The sequence below is a fragment of the Mizuhopecten yessoensis genome, unplaced genomic scaffold (assembly GCF_002113885.1).
Source record: "Mizuhopecten yessoensis strain PY_sf001 unplaced genomic scaffold, ASM211388v2 scaffold6683, whole genome shotgun sequence".
In the NCBI taxonomy this organism is placed as follows: Eukaryota; Metazoa; Mollusca; class Bivalvia; order Pectinida; family Pectinidae; genus Mizuhopecten; species Mizuhopecten yessoensis.
In genome coordinates, this window is record NW_018406672.1 from 125,416 (window position 1) to 145,848 (window position 20,433).

Below are 20,433 nucleotides of genomic sequence, written 5' to 3' on the forward strand. Positions count from 1 at the left end.
TAAACATATTTAATAACAAATGATTTTATTTTTTTAATATTTTTTAAAAATATTTTTATATAACTCTTTCTGTTGGTATTTTCTTTAACTTTTTAATTATAAGAACTCTTTATATATATATATGTTAAACGAAAGGTTTACTAAAACGTTAACAAATATCAACGAGATATAAACCATCATGTCGACAGGCGTCACAAACATATTCAACAACGTCAACTTAAGTCACAAACATATACAACAACGTCAACTTACGTCACAAACATATACAATAACGTCAACTTACGTCACAAACATATACAGCAACGTCAACTTACGTCACAAACATATACGACAACGTCAACTTACGTCACAAACATATATAACAACGTCAACTTACGTCACAAACATATTCAACAACGTCAACTTAAGTCACAAACATATACAACAACGTCCACTTACGTCACAAACATATACAACAACGTCGACTTACGTCACAAACATATACAACAACGTAAACTTACGTCACAAACATATACAACAACGGCAACTTACGTCACAAACATATACAACAACGGCAACTTACGTCACAAACATGTACAACACCGTCAACTTACGTCACAAGCATATACAACAGCGTCAACTTACGTCACAAACATGTACAACACCGTCAACTTACGTCACAAGCATATACAACAACGTCAACTTACGTCACAAGCATATTCAACAACGTCAACTTACGTCACAAGCATATTCAACAACGTCAACTTACGTCACAAACATATTCAACAACGTCAACTTACGTCACAAACAGATACAACAACGTCAACTTACGTCACAAACAAATAGCAACACGTCAACACATATCACAGAGATATACTACAACGTCAACACATATCACAAAGATATATCAAACCGTCAACACATATCACAAACAAATAGCAAAACGACAACACACATCACAAAGATATATCAAACCGCCAACACACATCACAAAGATATACTACAACGTCAATACATATCACAAACATATAACACAACGTCAACACCCATCACAAAGATATACTACAACGTCAACACACAACACAAACAAATAGCAACACGTCAACACACATCACAAACAGATAGCAACACGTCAACACATATCACAAAGATATACTACAACGCCAACACATATCACAAACAAATAGCAACACGTCAACACATATCACAAAGATATACTACAACGCCAACACATATCACAAACAAATAGCAACACGTCAACACATCTCACAAAGATATACTACAACGTCAACACACAACACAAACAAATAGCAACACGTCAACACACATCACAACCAAATAGCAACACGTCAACATATATCACAAAGATATACTACAACGTCAACACATCTCACAAACAAATAGCAAAACGTCAACACACATCACAAAGATATATCAAGCCGTCAACACACATCACAAAGATATACTACAACGTCAATACATATCACAAACAAAAAGCAAAACGTCAACACACATCACAAAGATATTTCAAACCGTCAACACACATCACAAAGATATACATATACAACAACGTCAACTTACGTCACGAACATATACAACAACGTCAACTTACGTCAAAAACATGTACAACAACGTCAACTTACGTCACAAACAAATAGCAACACGTCAACACATCTCACAAAGATATACTACAACGTCAACACATATTACAAAGATATATAACTTACGTCACAAACATATACAACAACGCCAACTTACGTCACAAACATGTACAACAACGTCAACTTACGCCACAAACATATACACCAACGTCAACTTACGTCACAAACATATACGACAACGTCAACTTACGTCACAAACATATATAACAACGTCAACTTACGTCACAAACATATATAACAACGTCAACTTACGTCACAAACATATTCAACAACGTCAACTTACGTCACAAGCATATTCAACAACGTCAACTTACGTCACAAACAGATACAACAACGTCAACTTACGTCACAAACAAATAGCAACACGTCAACACATACCACAAACAAATAGCAACACGTCAACACACATCACAAACAAATAGAAACACGTCAACACATATCACAAACAAATAGCAAACCGTCAACACATATCACAAACAAATAGCAAACCATCAACACATATCACAAACAAATAGCAAAACGTCAACACACACCACAAAGATATATCAAACCGTCAACACACATCACAAACAAATAGCAACACGTCAACACATATCACAGAGATATACTACAACGTCAACACATATCACAAAGATATATCAAACCGTCAACACATATCACAAAGATATAGCAACACGTCAACACACATCACAAACAAATAGCAACACGTCAACACATATCACAGAGATATACTACAACGTCAACACATATCACAAACAAATAGCAAACCGTCAACACATATCACAAACAAATAGCAAACCGTCAACACATATCACAAACAAATAGCAAACCGTCAACACATATCACAAACAAATAGCAAACCGTCAACACATATCACAAACAAATAGCAACACGTCAACGCATATCACAAAGATATATCAAACCGTCAACACACATCACAAAGATATACATATACAACAACGTCAACTTACGTCACCAACATATACAACAACTCATAAACATTAAAACGATACTTGTTTATGATGTTTTAGATGACTGCAACGACGTTGCTGTGGATCGGTCTCATACTATTGGTGTTACAGACACCAGGTGGATACGGCCAGTGGAATGGATTGACCAGCTATGTGCCTTGTAAGGAATTCTCCAATAAAGCCATAATGCTAAACATATTTAATAACAAATGATTTTATTTTTTTAATATTTTTTAAAAATATTTTTATATAACTCTTTCTGTTGGTATTTTCTTTATCTTTTTAATTATAAGAACTCTTTATATATATATGTTAAACGAAAGGTTTACTAAAACGTTAACAAATATCAACGAGATATAAACCATCATGTCGACAGGCCTCACAAACATATTCAACAACGTCAACTTACGTCACAAACAGATACAACAACGTCAACTTACGTCACAAACCTATACAACAACGTCAACTTACGTCACAAACGTATACAACAACGTCAACTTACGTCACAAACAAATAGCAACACGTCAACACATATCACAAAGATATATCAAACCGTCAACACACATCACAAAGATATACTACAACGTCAATACATATCACAAACATATAACACAACGTCAACACACATCACAAAGATATACTACAACGTCAACACATATTACAAAGATATATCAAACCGTCAACACACATCACAAAGATATACTACAACGTCAATACATATCACAAACATATAACAACGTCAACACACATCACAAAGATATACTACAACGTCAATACACACATCTGAAACATATACCATAACGTCAATACACACAACACACATATACCATCACGTCAATACACGTCACAACATATACCACAACGTCAACACACGTCATAAACATATACATAACGTCAATACACGTCACAAACATATACCATAACGTCAACACACATCACAAACATATACTGCAACGTCAATGCACATCACAACCATATACCATAATGTCAACACACGTCACAACATATACCACAACGTCAACACACGTCATAAACATATACATTACGTCAACACACGTCGCAAACATCCACCATAACATCAACACACATCACAACATATATCACAACGTCAATACACGTCACACCATATACCACAACGTCAACACACGTCACAACATAAACCACAACGTCAACACACGTCACAACATATATTGACGTGTGGTGATGTTATGGTATATGTTTATGACGTGTGTTGGCGTTGTGATATATGCCGTTACGTGTGTTGATGTTATGGTGGATGATTGTGACTTGAAAGATATATCACAACGTTAAGACACGTCATAAAAATATACCATAACATCAACAAACGTCACAAACATCTACCATAACATCAACACTCGTCACAACATATATCACAACGTCAATACACGTCATAATCATATACCACAACGTCAATACACGTCACAACATATACCACAACGTCAATACACGTCAAAATATATACAAAACATCAATACACGTCACAACATATACCACAACGTCAACACACGTCATAATCATATACCACAACGTCAATACACGTCACAACATATATCACAACGTCAATACACGTCATAAACACATACATTAAAACATGTACGTAAATGTCAACACACTTCAAATGCGCATACCACTACATCAGCATACAATGAAATTCGATCGATCATGCTTATACAATTTTCAAAGCAGAGACAAACCTATTTTCCTACAGTAGTTCTTATCGCTATTAAATCTAAATCAAAAGTATCTTGATGATGCCAACATATCTTCAGCATTTTCAGTTGAGTTAAATTGCTCTCTATCTTGGCTTCTCCGTATCTTTGAGAGAATTTTTCAAATCTGTTCCATTGCAAGCCAGTGAGTTACTTTAAGGTAAAATCTATGTTGACAAGTGCTTGTCAAACAGAAAATATTTCTTATTTGTAAAGATAGGTTATATTACACAGATCTTGCATTGAATAATATATATATTTTCTTTATTGCAGTATCTGCAAAATCATTGGATATGCTGTTTATTTTTGATACATCGAATGCCGAATTGTTTGAGCAGTCGAAAATGTTTACTGTTGATACGCTTGCTGCCGCCGACATTGATAATGAACTGGTACATGTTGGTCTGGTAACCTTCACGTCGCCCTACTTTTTTCGCCATCACGAACTTGACAATGGCATGAGTAAAAACGACCTTGTGAATACTATTCTAAGTCTACCGGTAATGTCGATGAATACGATTTCAACGTATGACGAGTTCAGTGATATTCTGAGTGAGACTAATGGAGGGCGCCCTTACGTGTCCAATATAACAGTGGTGTTTGTGTCGAATTATTCCTCCAATGATATCACCTCTGCTCTACAACTCCTACAGCTTACGGAGTTTGATAGCGAAGTAAACATTGTTGGAATACAACTGTACAATTCGACAGATCTCATGTCATATGCCAGTCATTCATACATCGCTGATGACGTGAAGCAGCTGGATAGTTTTACAGCGACCACATTTTTCACCACTTTTACAGACGGTAATTTATACTTGTTTTGTGAAAGTCCTTTCAGCCCATTTGTGGTCTGGGTTTATAGAATTACATACGGGTTCCCATACTTTCCCAGCAGTTGCTCTTACAACAGTTTTTTTATTCAATTATCGGCGAAAACGAAAGAATCAATCATTTTTTCAATCAAACATTTATCTGATGATTCCCAATTTGTGATGAATGAGTGTATCATTATACCTTTGTGTCTGATCATTTTTACAGTTATTTCATTTTTTATCTATAGTACCACTGGTCAGCCTTAAATTGAAGAAATTGATGCATGGTGAAGTAAAACGCTTACTTTGTTTGGTTTCTGTATACACAAACTTAATTGTACATAGATGTTTCTTTACTTCGTATTTCGAGTATTATTTTTAGCTGATGTCGATTGTTTATATCGTATTGTTAATGCAACCATATTAACAAAGGAACGATCGAGTTACATTTTTTAACACTATGACGTCACACGAGTTAAACTACGCCATCCCACGTAGCAGTTGCACTTTGATATCACACATTGATGTCACAAGTTTTCATTCTGTGTCACCATGCCTTGTTTCGTCGTCAGTTGTTGTTGGTATCACTTTATGTCGTCGCACGCTGTAGTTAAATCACTATGACGTCACACGTTGTAGTCAGACGATGATGTCACATATTGTAGTCACACTATTGCGTCACAAGTGGCAGTCACACATTTTATAACTCGTTGTTATCACACTATGTTGCGACACATTGTAGTCACTATCACATCACCAGTTGTGGTCACACCACTAGAGGCGTGTGTAATACGTTACATAACTATAACGACATGACAGACACACTTTGATGTTATATGTTGTAGTCACGCTTTGGCGCCCATGATGTTAAGACTTTAGTATTACTTTATTAACATTGTCTTTGTTTGCAGATTGTGGCAATGGTGGAGATCCAGCTACAACAACTACGGCGGCTCCTTCAAGTGAAACGTTGGAGGAATGGAGCACGAATACCAGAAACAACCTAATTTTAGACACATCAACGCTTTCTTCGACCATCAGAAAGAAGACCTCCGCCCCAGACAGTCGACCGTCCAGCACCGTAATCGGCTATTTAGGGTTTGTGATCGTTCTGACGACTTTTGTTCTACCGATAATAGTGGACATCCCGACCTTTATACGACATGCTAAATTGTCCATCAAATATCAAAAGAAGTACAGAAATAAGATGAACACGCTTAAGGGAAAATGACACCAGATCAGGATTTCTATCAATTCATAACACTATTTATCTTTATTGAAATCTACTAATGATGTGAAAGTCCTATTTTCTGATTTTCGATTGTGTACATCATGTTGCTTGTTACAATAAATGATACTCACAAATATGGAGTTATGCCCTTTGTTGAAAATCTCATAGAACTTAACCACACAATTTGATGTTTAAAATAAATTGTTTTTAGATGCATGCACAAATTGGAAAATATTTGTCGAATTAAGCATTTCAAAGATTTCAATAATTGCTTTTTTCATACAAGTAAGGGCACCTAGTTGAACCCCTGCTGTATAGTTTAAGTTAATCAAGTGAAATCCTTGTCAGTTTAAATATGAATTTATAAGTTTTCTTTTGAAAATCCGAATAAAACCGCCCACTATCTTTTCTTTGTGGAACAAAAAGAATGTGTGTGAAAGACTGTTGTCATTGTGAGACAGGAGTGAGATAAAAACAGGTAGAGAACAGATAGTCAGTGATTATATTTAAATGGCTGATGAAAAATCGAGCGTTCAAGACAGATAGTTTTGTGAAACATGTTATAGCCAGGAATGGTCAAGTATATTGGTGAAAGGTTAAAAGTAAAGTTATGACTGAGACAAATGTCTGGAATTTATGATGTTGACAATTATCGTAAGGGTAAGAATTGAGGGGAGATTGAGGATTAAAACTTGCAGTATGATCGGAACTGAATGTGGTGTGTGGTCTGAATGTGCGCGTGATAAACTCTGACGGGATAGTGCTTAGACATGCAGTTTTTGTACAGTGTAGAGAAATATTATGAGGCAGAGGAATGAAAGTATTTTGATGTACATATGAATTTGATTTAAGATTTGAATAAATCGTAAATTGGATTATGTGGTTTACGTCATGAACAAGACATATTAGTGGATCCGTTACACTTATTGGCAGTTCGATGGGATATTTGAATACAAACACACATGTATTTATATGTATAATTGATCTGGATTGGTTAATCAAGAAGTCACGGGATAGTTTACATCAACTAAGCGATCTCAATGAGGAAGAATAAGAGCAATCGGTTGGTGACATCTCCAATGCAAATCTAACAAGGTGACAGGTGAGAGGTAGGGAAAGCTGAAGTAAGGGACGACGACGTGGACAACAGGGCCCGTATTCATGAAACCGTTCTCATGCTCAAGCATGGATTTGGTGCTCAAGTCTTATTTCTTGTTCCAGTTATAAGTTATTCAAAAAATCTTATTTTGTTAAGGTTTTGGACAAAAATTGAAGAAACTTGAGGCCGAATACTGTTTTTAATAGTTAAATTTGACTTTTTGATCGTTGACATGATTAAACTTGGGTTACAAGAAAGCTGGCTTGAGGACAGAATCAATGTTTAAGCATGAGAACGGTTTCATGAATATACGGGCCCAGGACATTATTATTGCCAAACGGTGGACACATTGAGAGAATATAAAATGTACAAACTACAAAAATTGATTAACTCTTCGACGTTCTCGGAGATGTTAGGTACTTTACGTCATTTGATCGTGCTTCCAGGTACCAACGAGTTCCAGTTAAAATGGACCGGACAAAAATGGCATTCTCCTATTTTAAAAGACTGCTAATACAAATACATGTCATCGGGATGTTGAAACAGTGGTTCAACGTTCCGGCGACTGATGGACAAAGTTATAACTAGACTACAATGGAAGACTTGTATAGTGTATACAAAATGACATTGTAATATTTGGATCATCTGTTGAGAAACACCAGTGCGACTACGTGAGGGTGTTCGACTGACTGCAAAACGCAGAGATAATGCGACCAGGACAGAAGTAACAGCAAATATTGAAACTGTAAGACACATCAAAGCGTTTCCTGTTCCTCAGAACATGTCAAAAATAAGGAGCTTTATCGGTCTGATATCTTATTATCGGGAATCTGTACCAGATTTTGCGTTAAGGGCAGTGCTTTTTCGTAAATTCTTAAAGACATGCATCATTTTTGTTTAAGATGAGACAATTAAGAGTCAATAACCTTAAGTAGTTGCTGACTGCAGCATCTATATTTACATCTCCTTTTTATGATTGGTAAAGTGAGTTGGATATTAATTTTGCCAATGTAACGGCTGAACGGGAAAGCCCATCGTGTATGCCATCAGAGCACTAAGAACCAATATTACGAGGTATGCCGTACTAGAGAAAGAGGCTTCGGCAACAGTCTTGGAAGTGAAATAGTATCTACCGTAATCACCGATCAAAATCCTCTACAGTTGGCCATTAACGTTAGGGAACCCGCATAATTTGATTGTAATGACATATCAAGTTGGCATAATACCTAGGAATTTAGGAAGAGTAATTAAAACCGTTCAGAAATAAGCAATTCATTATACATAGTAAATTTACCAGCATTTTTAAATTACAAACAATGTAACCTGGGCAAATATATGTGTCATTTATATCAACTGTCATACCGAAATGCAAACAAATATTTCATATTGTTGATATTTCAATATTGAAATATATAAAGAGAGGATATTTCATGTTGTTACACCTCAAGTGAATTTCTAGCTATTTGGTTGGTTGGGAGAAAATTGAACAAAAATATCTGTCACCCTCCGAAAATACATTGGTTTTAAGGGGCGCGGGTGATATTACTGCCATGAGACAGAGAAAACTATCACATGCGCGAAAAATGTGCGCTCACCGCTTCGTTTCCCCACCGTGATGGTAAAAAGAACGTTTGACGGCAACAGCCAATTTTGTCAAGCGCCGGTGCGATAGCGATTGTAAACAGCAGACTATCAACAAACAAGATGTCATTATCGAGGTGTGCTGCCGTTTCTGAACTACAAAGACTTTTGGTGTAACAAAATAGATATGACAATCATTAGCAGGTGACAGTGAATATCGTCAACCCTCAAAAACCCATTGTCACTCTCGGCTTCGACTCGGGTGACGATGGTTTTCTCGGGTTGACAATATTCTCTGTCACCTGCTCATGCATGTCATATTTATATAATATCCCGTTGAAGACTAAGTATATATCCCGAATACGGTAGGATATCGATATTCTTTTCAAAATATTACTGCATTAGCATTGTTCAGTATTGTGTAGCATTATCTTTGATGCCATATTATATTGACGTCACGCATAACAACAAGGATGTGTGCAATTGTTTAAGGAGCTACTCAATGGTTTCTGCTATTGTATGGTATCATTTCCTTGAAACAATGAAACAAAGATATATGAAAACAACCACTTATTCTTTGGTCTTTTCATCTGCTGACCGAACAGTAAAGGTGCAGTTTTAAATGCAGTAAAATAGCGTTCTAATTAGTTGATATTACATCAATACTAAAACACTTCGTATGTTCTCACTGGAGAGTTTTTTTTTATCATTATACATGTATTTCAATGGAAATAAATAGACGGTATATGTATCATGACCTGGGATAAAGTATTTACCTTCAGACATTTTAAATTATTGATAANATATATATATATATATATATATATATACACGCATTTTCACTAGGATTAAAAACAACTGAACGCCTGTTTAACCCAATGAAGCTACAGATATAAAAGGTTTCAGTCCATTACCTGGATTAAGCCTCGATTGACACGGTAGTTGGTTATCTCTTTAATGTGTATAGAATTGCTATTGATTTGCTCTCTTAAATAATGAGAGAAAATATTTCATTCTTCGTACCGTGATCCTGATAATGGGTTATTGACATAAGCATTGTATATAGGGTATTATGTAGTATCGCATGTTGATAAGAACTGAATCATAATCCTATACCCGATTCGACAGTCATGGGGATGAGGATAATACGACTCAAAGATATGAGTTCTAGTTTTAACAATTTTATCTTCCTGTTTATTTTCTGTTGAGGTGTCCAACATGACGTTAGCGCATAAAAGGGCGTGTTGTCGGTTGGACCATGGTTCGCCTTTAAATGAGGTAGCCGTATATTATCGATGATCGATCTATCTTGCCCAGAAATAATTATTCCTGGTCTGTCAAATCGTCAGGTTTAAAGGGGATGTTTATAGACATACATAGATAAACGATGGATATTTCCTCTGTAGTGTTGACCTTGTAGTTTATGTAATGAGCTAGTTTAGTATGTGTGTAAGCACATCACGTATTGGTCTTAGTAATTTAGATAAATCACGTTGGTTTCACGAATTTTTTTTTAATTGGTTATACATAATTTATTATTATGGTACTCTAAACTGTTTACATGATTTTGTCATCAAGTTTCTGATCTAAATAACACGAAAAGCTGACAAATGCACTGTCATCCAGAAAAACCTTCCTCGGCATCTTTCTCCCTTTTAGTTTTACTTTGAATCAAGGAAACACAACTTATAACACGTTTCAGTTGCAAGGGGTAACCGTTGTATAACCATACCATCCTCCCAAAAAGAGACCATGTAGTCAAAACAAATTGCAATGTCATAATACACTTACATACTAAGTTAGGTCGGAAATGAACCGCTTTGCACACTCCGGAACCATGCGGAAGAAGGACACCAAAAACAATACGTCCCCAACGACGTTTGGTGGACTTAACAAATTTGCCAGTGTTGGTTATACATATTTATATATTTGTATCTTATACATACAATTGAACTGTCAATATGTTACTTGTATGTCTAGTATACCGCCGTACAGAGTGTTTTTTTTTTATAAAATTGTATGATGTGAGTGTCACTTGTATTGTTACTGAATTAATGGTATTTTCACCTAATTATTCCGGATGTGTGTGTCAATTTGTATAATACAATATTACTTTTTATTTTGTTTATAAAGTATAAATTATTTTATAAAGTACTTACATGAATAAATACATGAACACTTCATACCTAGTGCGTCACCGATAATGCACTAACATATTTCCTTTCAAACAATGTAAAAGATATTGACAGTGACGCATCGATCATATGGACTCTCTCTCATTTCTATTGATGAAGCTAGCTAGCTATTTGTGTCTGTTTTTGCCACTTTAAAACATGAAGGACTGACACCACTTTGTTCGAACAACGAGTATCATTGCCATGCGACAATGTTGCGCATACCATGAATATCAACACGAATGCAGACATGATATAGATTTATAAGTTTACCCGTACAATAAACATTCAATATACACAACCTGTATGCTGTTTCAACCGGATATACAGTAATATGTTTTGTCGCACAAACACACCCAAACACACAACGTGGAGGTTTGTACATACTGGACATACTATTTCTTATATTCCAATATAAGAACATGTAATATGACATTTAGAAAATAATAAATATAATTATTGATGCATAAAGCACCATGCTTATTATATATGCTGTTAATCAAGCTTATTTGATAGTAATGTTCTTGGTAGTTGAACGAGAAACTAAACGAGTAATTGCACCTTAAAGGCGACATGCTCCATCTTCTTCTATAATTTCAGGATGGTGACACAAATAATACATCTCGTAACTGAAATGGAGCGAAATTATATGATATTATCTGGTACCAAACAGACTACGTATACATTTAGAAGTTCCAAGGTTTATATATGATCACTCGAATATACATAATGCTTGAAATTTTTGAGATTTAATCAAATTTGATATAAAAAATGAATATTTCAAGCAATAACGTTTGACTTAAAACCGGCGAAAATGTCTTTGAAGCGAAATTTATTTATAAATGAATGAATTTTTTTTTCATTTGTTTTTCATTTATGTGAATTTTCAGCAGCGTATTAATTGTTTCTAGTCACTCCGTATTTTGTCTTCGGATTGATATCGTACTATGTTTATAAATGAAGCCAAGCTTTGTCACAATAGCAAGCAAACCATCTAAGCATGTTTACCAGTGAAAATCATAACAGTACCAGGAAGGTTAAAACTGTCAGATAATGATAATTACTCTTTGTTGTTCAATCAGTTAATTAACATAGATATCGTTTACTACATCCTTTTGTATGACTGCACATTTTTTCATTTGTTTCAAAAGTTGATTATATTATCATTAAGTACTTACATGATATATTTGAATATAGCTTATACAATTTAGCATCGCCAGCCCAATGAATCCGGCGTACTGAATGAAATTTAGAAACTCCTGCAATGAAAACAAACATGTTACGGTGTAAATATAATTTCCTGTAATGTAAACAATTGTATGATATGACAATGTAAATGTAAGACTATGTCATGTAAACAATGGTATGATATTAGGATTTAAATGTAAGACTCTATCATGTAAACAATGGTATGATATGATAATGTAAATTTAAGACTCTGTCATGTAAACAATGGTATGCTATGACGATGTAAACATAAGACTATGTAATGTAAACAATGGTAGGATCTGACGATGTAAATATAAGATATGATATACGATAAACGGGCTAAAGGTCATAGAGGGCAATACATATTAATTTGTTTAGCTTTCTATTTTGACTTACTACATTTATACATTGTAAATAGGTGCTTCTTCATTAGACATGTTATAGCAGACTTTTAAATGAACATTTGCAATTTCATGATTTAATGTTCTTCTTAGTGTACATTCCTAGGGTTTCTCGTGCTGATATTTCTTTTATTCGTAGTGTGTCATTGGTTCATCGTGTTTTAACGCTTCAGTATACATATTGCTTTTCTTATTGTAGAAGCGTAATAAAATATCATTTATGTATCAAAGTATTTATTCTTATTAAAAAAATAAGAATAAATACTTTGATACATAAATGATATTTTATTACGCTTCTACAATAAAGTTCTTTTTACACAACCAATAAGATTTTCTATGTGACGTTTCGATGACTAGTACGATATATACAATGTCACCGTCACCAGAAAAATGACCAATGAAGCGTATGTACACAAAGGTGTAAAATGTGTACGAGTTGTCCACAAAATCGACATCGATTTTGTGGACAACTCTTACACATTTTACACCATTGTGTGCATACGCTTCACTTTGTCATTTCTTTGATGAAGATGAAAGTGTGCATATCGTTCTAGTCATCGAAACGTCACATTGCAAATCTTATTGGTGATGTAAAAAGAACTTTTCATAATACATATAATGGCAATTTTGCTAATTACTTATATTTGCTTGATAAACATTTGAATTGTTAATTCATATTACATGTATTCCAAATGGCTGATTTCAGTACCAATATCCCTACTATATTTGTCGCGCTTATTCAGCAATCGGTGTGCACAGGTGGGACTTTAATACCGGTGTTTAAGCTGGATATATGTAACACTACCCCTATATAAACGTGTCAAGGAAAAGGTACGAACAGCAGGTTTTTAGTTCGTATTAGTAAGTTAATTATTACGGCTTACTGCTATTGATTAAATCGGGTATTAAATAAACAGTTAAATAAAGAAATGTATGCTTTAAATATGAACATGTATGGACGTATTGTTTACTATATCATTGAGAACACCAAATATTTGACTTTTATGGGATCGAACAGGTGACCAACTACTCGATGAATTTATTCAATAACGAACAGCTCCCTATCGAACGCGTTACGCGCACTGGTATATAATAGTTGTCCCAAGTATTTTTCAAGGACTTTTTTCACCAGCGCATCCTGGGACAATTTTTCTTTCGAAAATTTGATCTGCGGATTAAAAAATAATGATCTGCGAATGCACGTATGAAAATATGAGTTTAAGTTGTTAGGAACCCTTGTATTGCTCAGCATGTCTAAGATAGTATATTTCAACCTTTAACGGGTAAGCTTTGCCTAAAGTTGTGAAATTTTCCTATGGATTTTGTAGTAATTTTTAAGTTAGTGATTTAGTGTATTTAAAGAAAAAGAAAAATGTCTTGTCGTATCTACTCAAAATAGGCAAATACCCGTGTATATACTATATTTTTTAAAACAGTAACGATAAATAAATTGTAAAACTTAAGGAGACATATTGCATATAGGTTGTTCTAAAAACAAAAGCTAAACATCAAGTCACTCCTCCTTTTGCGAATTCAAAATAAATTTAACCATTCGATTAAAGCAAAACAAACGATAAGAAGAGCAGATACTTGCCCATAATTTGTCAGCAAAAACTGCAATCTGTATCATGTTCAGTAATGCTTGAGATCCGCCGAATCGCCAAAGGTACATACTTAGGAAAGTCACCGTGGAGTGAAGGGCCACGGTCTGTTTCTCCTGCAATCAAACGTATGCTTTAGAAAACATGGTAACGCGTTCAATAGCCTCATGGATGGCTTAAACTCAATACATGAAAACAAAATATGATAATCGTGAGAAATCATCCACAAGTTTTATTATCCCGAAAGTGGTATTTAGCGAAACGGTTATGATGAAAACCAAGTATATATATTTGTGAATGTCGAAATTATAAATATATGAATATTGATAATATGGACTAACTTTGTCATACAGTATTTGTACAGCATCCGGCGAATGGGATTTAAGGGAATTATTAAGTTCATATTAAATAAGTGTCCATTGCAATGTCGCGTATGTTGTTTATCCAGATATGAGAACACCTCTGCATGGCCATACACATTATCGATACACCAGGGATGACGGTCACTTTCGCTTTCTGCACCCCTGTGTACGTCATAGCCAAATTGAAGGCACTCGGCGAGCTATTTGCTTGATCTCAAGTTAAAAAGAGACCGACTAATAGCCAGGCCGACAGCTGTCCTTTGAAGACTACAGAAGAGCGACACCCGACTTAAAATCCAGTCAATTTTACCGTTACGCGGCTAAGAGATTTGTTTATGTACAACAAAGGATCAAACTAGTCTTATCTGCCTCATTCGAAAATGGCGGACACTTAGCCTTTAAATTGTTTATGGTCTATTCCATGGGTGTGGTGAGCAAAACCTCTAGAGTATCGAGGATGGGGAATACGTACCGTATGTATACTTGTTTCCAATGGAGTCTGTAGGAGATCCACATAAGCCTGTACCACATTATCCCAAGTCACAGAAGCTATCACAATTACCACACCGTATATCAATGCTTTGGAAAATATGTAGTTTTTTGTTGCCTTGGTCCCAATAAACTTAGCAGGTGTATCATCTTCAAAGCCCCGCACGGAGAGGAAAGGCTTTGTCTGAGGTAGGAGATCACGTGATGCAAGTATTGGAGGATATTTCCATAAATAGAAAAGACAACCGAAAGCTAAGGCGACTCCACTGAAAATATCGCAATCAACGTCAATGAAAAATCCTAGAGACGTTCTGTGGGATTTGTAAACTGGATTCCCGGAAGTATGACGGAAAACAACGCCATCTAAGACGTCTAACCACATCCGGTATTCAAATATGAGTATACCAATTCGTCTACACTGGAGTGACTCCATCGATACAAATTTGCCGGAAACGAAACCAAGGACCAATCCAGTAATACTGATGACGTTAGGTGTAATAATATGGTAAACTCCTGTGGGTTCGAAAAGCGTCACCACTGCCTCAGCTATGGGGTTGTATATATAATGAGCCATGTGGTCCATCATCAACAGCTTGACGGACAGCGATCGTAATGGCGAGTAGCCTCCCTTGTTTGGAGGATCCAGAAACGTCATTGTTTGTATATAATTGAACACTAGAATGTCCATCACGAAGAAGTATATCATGAGAACACATCCTATAACACAAAAGATAGGCCCTGTTCGGCAGTACTTCCAAGTCCAACAAGAGCTCAGCGACATTGTTAATTTTCGTCTGAAAAGTATACAAAATTGGCTGCAATAGCGAAGTAATAGTTTCATGTCCTCCTTCTCATATTTCCTAAAATGCTTTTGCCGAACATTACATCGTAGTTATTTAAATATATGTGTACTGACGTGTATATATATATATATATATATATATATATATATATATATTATCGCGGGTTAGTTCCTGGTGTCATTCAGTATACTTTGAATGACATCTGAACTGACGCAACGGGTGATATCTACAAAATAAACACAAGTTATCAGCCCTATCAGTCGATGTTCTAAAGTTGAAGGGATTATTTCATCGGAAGCACTATAATCATATGATAGAGTGTCATCGACAAGGTTGACACACACATACCTAGGTGTAACTGTACGGTAGATAGTACATAAACTACCCTGAACTTTGATCCTGTAATCGAACGCTTCTGGTTAATTTAAAGCTCGTCACTGACTGTGTCAAGGTGATTTCTGTACTAGCCAACGAGGTTCAGATTCCGGACACCACATTCTCAACTATCTTATAACTATAAAACAGTCTCCATTTCCAACTCTGATCAGTGAAACCTGAACATTTAATGATAGGAAATGTTTTTTTTATGATTTTAAGATAAAGAGTTACCACTTTATACGCTACAAAATTATTTTAACCATGCTTTTTGAACTAGTATAACACTGACAGAAGATTTAATATCATGACATTGAACTAATATTAGTTTCAGTGAAACTGCCATAATAGATCGAAATAAATATTTTACACTTACATACATTTCAACACAAATATCGTTTGTACTAAAAATCTCATTTTCTACTTGGTTCGAGACATCACTTTCTGTGTTTCCTACACAACATGATTCACGAAGTCGAAACACAAGGACGAAATATGCAAACATGTTAAATTAACCCATTAGGTCAAACTGTACCAACGTGTCGACGCAGACGGACAAATAATACGATGTCGTGAATGGATAAGTACAAAATCAAAACGGTTTACTTCCATTTGAATGTATATCCAAACATATACATGAAACACTACGTTAATGATGTTGGTATTTTGAATAATACCTATGTACTTTGTTTGAAGATTTGAAATATATACAAATCGGTCAGTACGTATATATACTGGCTCCCCAAAAGAAACGTCTAATTATTGTATTGATGGTATTTCACTAATGTATTGTAACGTCACAGTACCCACATCGGGTCACTTTTTAGTGTAATAATGACGTAGTACATACCATAGTACCCATCCCAGTAATTTGTGTTCACTTTTCCTAAATATATATTATTATCTTTTCATTTTGATAACAAGTTGATGTTTCCGGCGTGTGGTTCTATAAATACGTAATCGAGAAACAGGTGAAGCTGTACCCAAATCGAGACATCCCTATCCGTTTTTATTTATATTGGGAGATGAAAAACGTATTTAGCAGAACATGGCATTTCTTTTCAATACTTAAGAGTCAATGGTCGTTCTGAATGAATTTCTTTCCCAAACTACCATTAGTAGTGAAATAGTAGGATTGTAAAAAGTTGCCTACAATAATTGAAAATCAATAACGTCGCATGGCGCATCAATTTAAATCGTTACATTTTCGTCATTATTTACAAACTAAAACTATGATTGTAACCATAAGTGGCAGTAAATTAAGTTCATATAATGTTTTATTGGTCTATTAGTATCTTCAAATCAATATTTTCAATGTAAAAATACTTCTTTGCACAGCATGCACATTTCTTGCGACTTTGTCCTTCAAGTGTCCCGATTTGGGTACTGCAAATTCACACAGTCAAACGCAATATAGATATATGTGTCAATTAATTGTCTTCACTTTGATTCAAAAGTCTCCATGTAATGACGTAACTAGTGTTTGTCAAGCATATGTAAAACATAAGTTCACAGAATGACGATCGCCTGATATAACCCCAGGCTGACAACGACGTCTCTTGGAAGAAATGAGTCAGTTCAAAGACCTCACCGGCCATCATCAACTTGACAAACGGTTGAGGCTGCTGACGTCAACTTCTAGCTCCTCTGTCAAACTGATCACAGCAGTGCTCAGTGGGATTGCCATCTGTAAAAGCGATGGTCAGTCAAGCTCATTGAACTTTTACTGACGAAGAAAACCCATGTTGACCCGTGCGTCATGAGGACGAGCGTTGTCTTCCTGAAACGTGCCGCCATTTGTCACCGTGAGGGGAACATCATGGGATACAAAGATCTGCTCCCTATAACAATAAGCGTTCAGGTCGACGATCGCAAGGGCTGTGCGTCCATTGTCCGACATCCAACCCCACAACATTACGCTTCCACCGCCACAATAATCATGACGTAAGGTGCAGGTGTCCTGATGACGTTCACCACGCGTACGTTACACTCACGTTCTACCATCTGAGCGATAGAGTAAATATCTGGACTCCTCCGTGAATAAAACATGTTGTCACTGTCATAAAGACCATCGTCAATGTTGCCTTGCCCACGCTGAGCGTCAGCGTCTTTGGATATGACATCACAACAATCTAGGTACAAAATACGGTCGGTAAGAACGTAGCCCTAGCTTGATCAATCAACGGATTACAGTTTGTGATTGTGATTGTGGAACTTTGAAGCATTACACGCCGTTACTGTCCGATAACACCGATGACGTAGGCAAATATACCTGTCCTGTCTACGTGACGTAGTGCGTGGCCTCCCCAACCCTAAACCGTCGAATTCGTGGTTGAAGACCTGCTCTAAAACCGGAATATTGCTATTTTGGCTAACCAAACCGCCGAGCGACCTCAGTGTACCTACAAATATAACTCCATTATGTCAATTACCCTTTAACGACTGACGTCATTAAGCCGTGGCATGACTGATTTGGCTTGGACACCAAAACTACGGTAATCCAATAAACGGAAAACACCGTACACGTGCAAGACCTCCTGCGCGTAAATGGAGCTCGATGCTACTACGTTTCACTACACTTTGTCGACGTTTAGATGCATTACCTTAAAACAGTAGTCGAAGATAGTGTTACAAAGCAACAACGCCCTATTTTATTTCAGATTTCATTTACGTGCAATATTTTAAATAATATAACGTATATTAATTAGGATGTATATTACGAAAAAGGCAATAACAATAATGAAATATAAGATGTGTTATACAGTTTCGAAATGAATAAAGACAATATTTTATAAAGAACATTGTATATATATACAGTGTATTATCAAATCACGAACATCAACAGTGGAACACATATTGCATAAACTGTTGTCATTTTTTTTTTTAAAACATATTCCGTATTGACCAATCATAATTCTATACCTTCCGACTGCTTTTTTTTGTATTGAATAAACAGTTTATTTGAAGCAATTATAGCTTTTCACGAGAGCACCCATGTAAGGTTTTATATTAGTCGCGTGATATTATGTTGTCTTGACGTACATGTTTTAAATCGATATTGCAGACAAACCATCTAATGCGCGGAGACAACATAAAACTGGGTTAATAGGTATCTCCATTTGTAAACTTTTTCACAGCAGAGACGTTAGTATCACATGTACATAGTGTCGTTTCTAGTGACATATTTCATACAAGAAAAACACTCTGGTAAATACTTCAGGAGGCAAGCTGTGTAATTGATTATACTTTGTACTTTTATTCGATCGGGTATTGTTCAAAAATTGATCTCATTATCAAAGAAAAATTGTATGTTACTGATCAAACAGGAAAAATGAAATGTAAACATTAATAACCCATGAGCAAGTATCACGTAACATGCCATCAATATTCAGTATTTTCTTACCGGTCTTTCATACTTTTATACAGGAATCACGGCTTCAAAAACATCACTCACACACTCCCAAAGTTTAAAAAAAGCATGGGGCGAATAATATTGAACGTTGTCTCTTGGTAGAATTGGCAGTAACTCTTTGTATCTCATCTGTGTTAACTGGTCAATTGAAACTGTAATTTTAAATAAAAATAAAATAAAAAAGGAAATATTTTGTTTTCATGATGATGATTGTGATGCTGATGTGACATCTGATTTCTTATTTTATCAAATAGAATTCTACAGGATTAATTTTCTCGACTGTCACCGCCATCAACAAGCAAATAGCTTGAAAATCAGAGCCAAAAACAGACATGCAACATTTCTGATGACCAAGTTTTACTGATGTTTACCTATTTACAAGCTTTCATATTCAAATCAAATTCAAATGTGTCTGGCTGCGGCGTCAGTGATACGAACGATTTGTATCAATTTCCGTGGTAATATTGAATTAGTATGTAAACGCTAGTCCTCTTTAATGAAATTTTTATCATCCAGTATGTCTTTTTCTCGTATGGCAAA

General features: G+C 35.5%; 2 protein-coding genes across 2 annotated transcripts; one reads left to right on the top strand and one right to left on the bottom strand.

Moving 5' to 3' along the window:
- Window positions 1–2,671: 2,671 nt before the first annotated feature.
- On the top strand, window positions 2,672–7,212 carry LOC110452403. Its single transcript, XM_021500904.1, has 3 exons — window positions 2,672–2,771; window positions 4,615–5,148; window positions 6,068–7,212. Exons 1-3 carry the CDS (start codon window positions 2,672–2,674, stop codon window positions 6,385–6,387), a joined length of 954 nt encoding a protein of 317 aa, XP_021356579.1. The 3' UTR covers window positions 6,388–7,212.
- A 3,360-nt stretch (window positions 7,213–10,572) lies between these two features.
- LOC110452410 (ceramide phosphoethanolamine synthase-like) lies at window positions 10,573–16,195 on the bottom strand. Its single transcript, XM_021500912.1, has 4 exons — window positions 15,287–16,195; window positions 14,446–14,568; window positions 12,420–12,500; window positions 10,573–11,870 (listed from the first exon to the last, which is right to left on the bottom strand). Exons 1-4 carry the CDS (start codon window positions 16,142–16,144, stop codon window positions 11,838–11,840), a joined length of 1,095 nt encoding a protein of 364 aa, XP_021356587.1. The 5' UTR covers window positions 16,145–16,195; the 3' UTR covers window positions 10,573–11,837.
- Window positions 16,196–20,433: the final 4,238 nt, after the last annotated feature.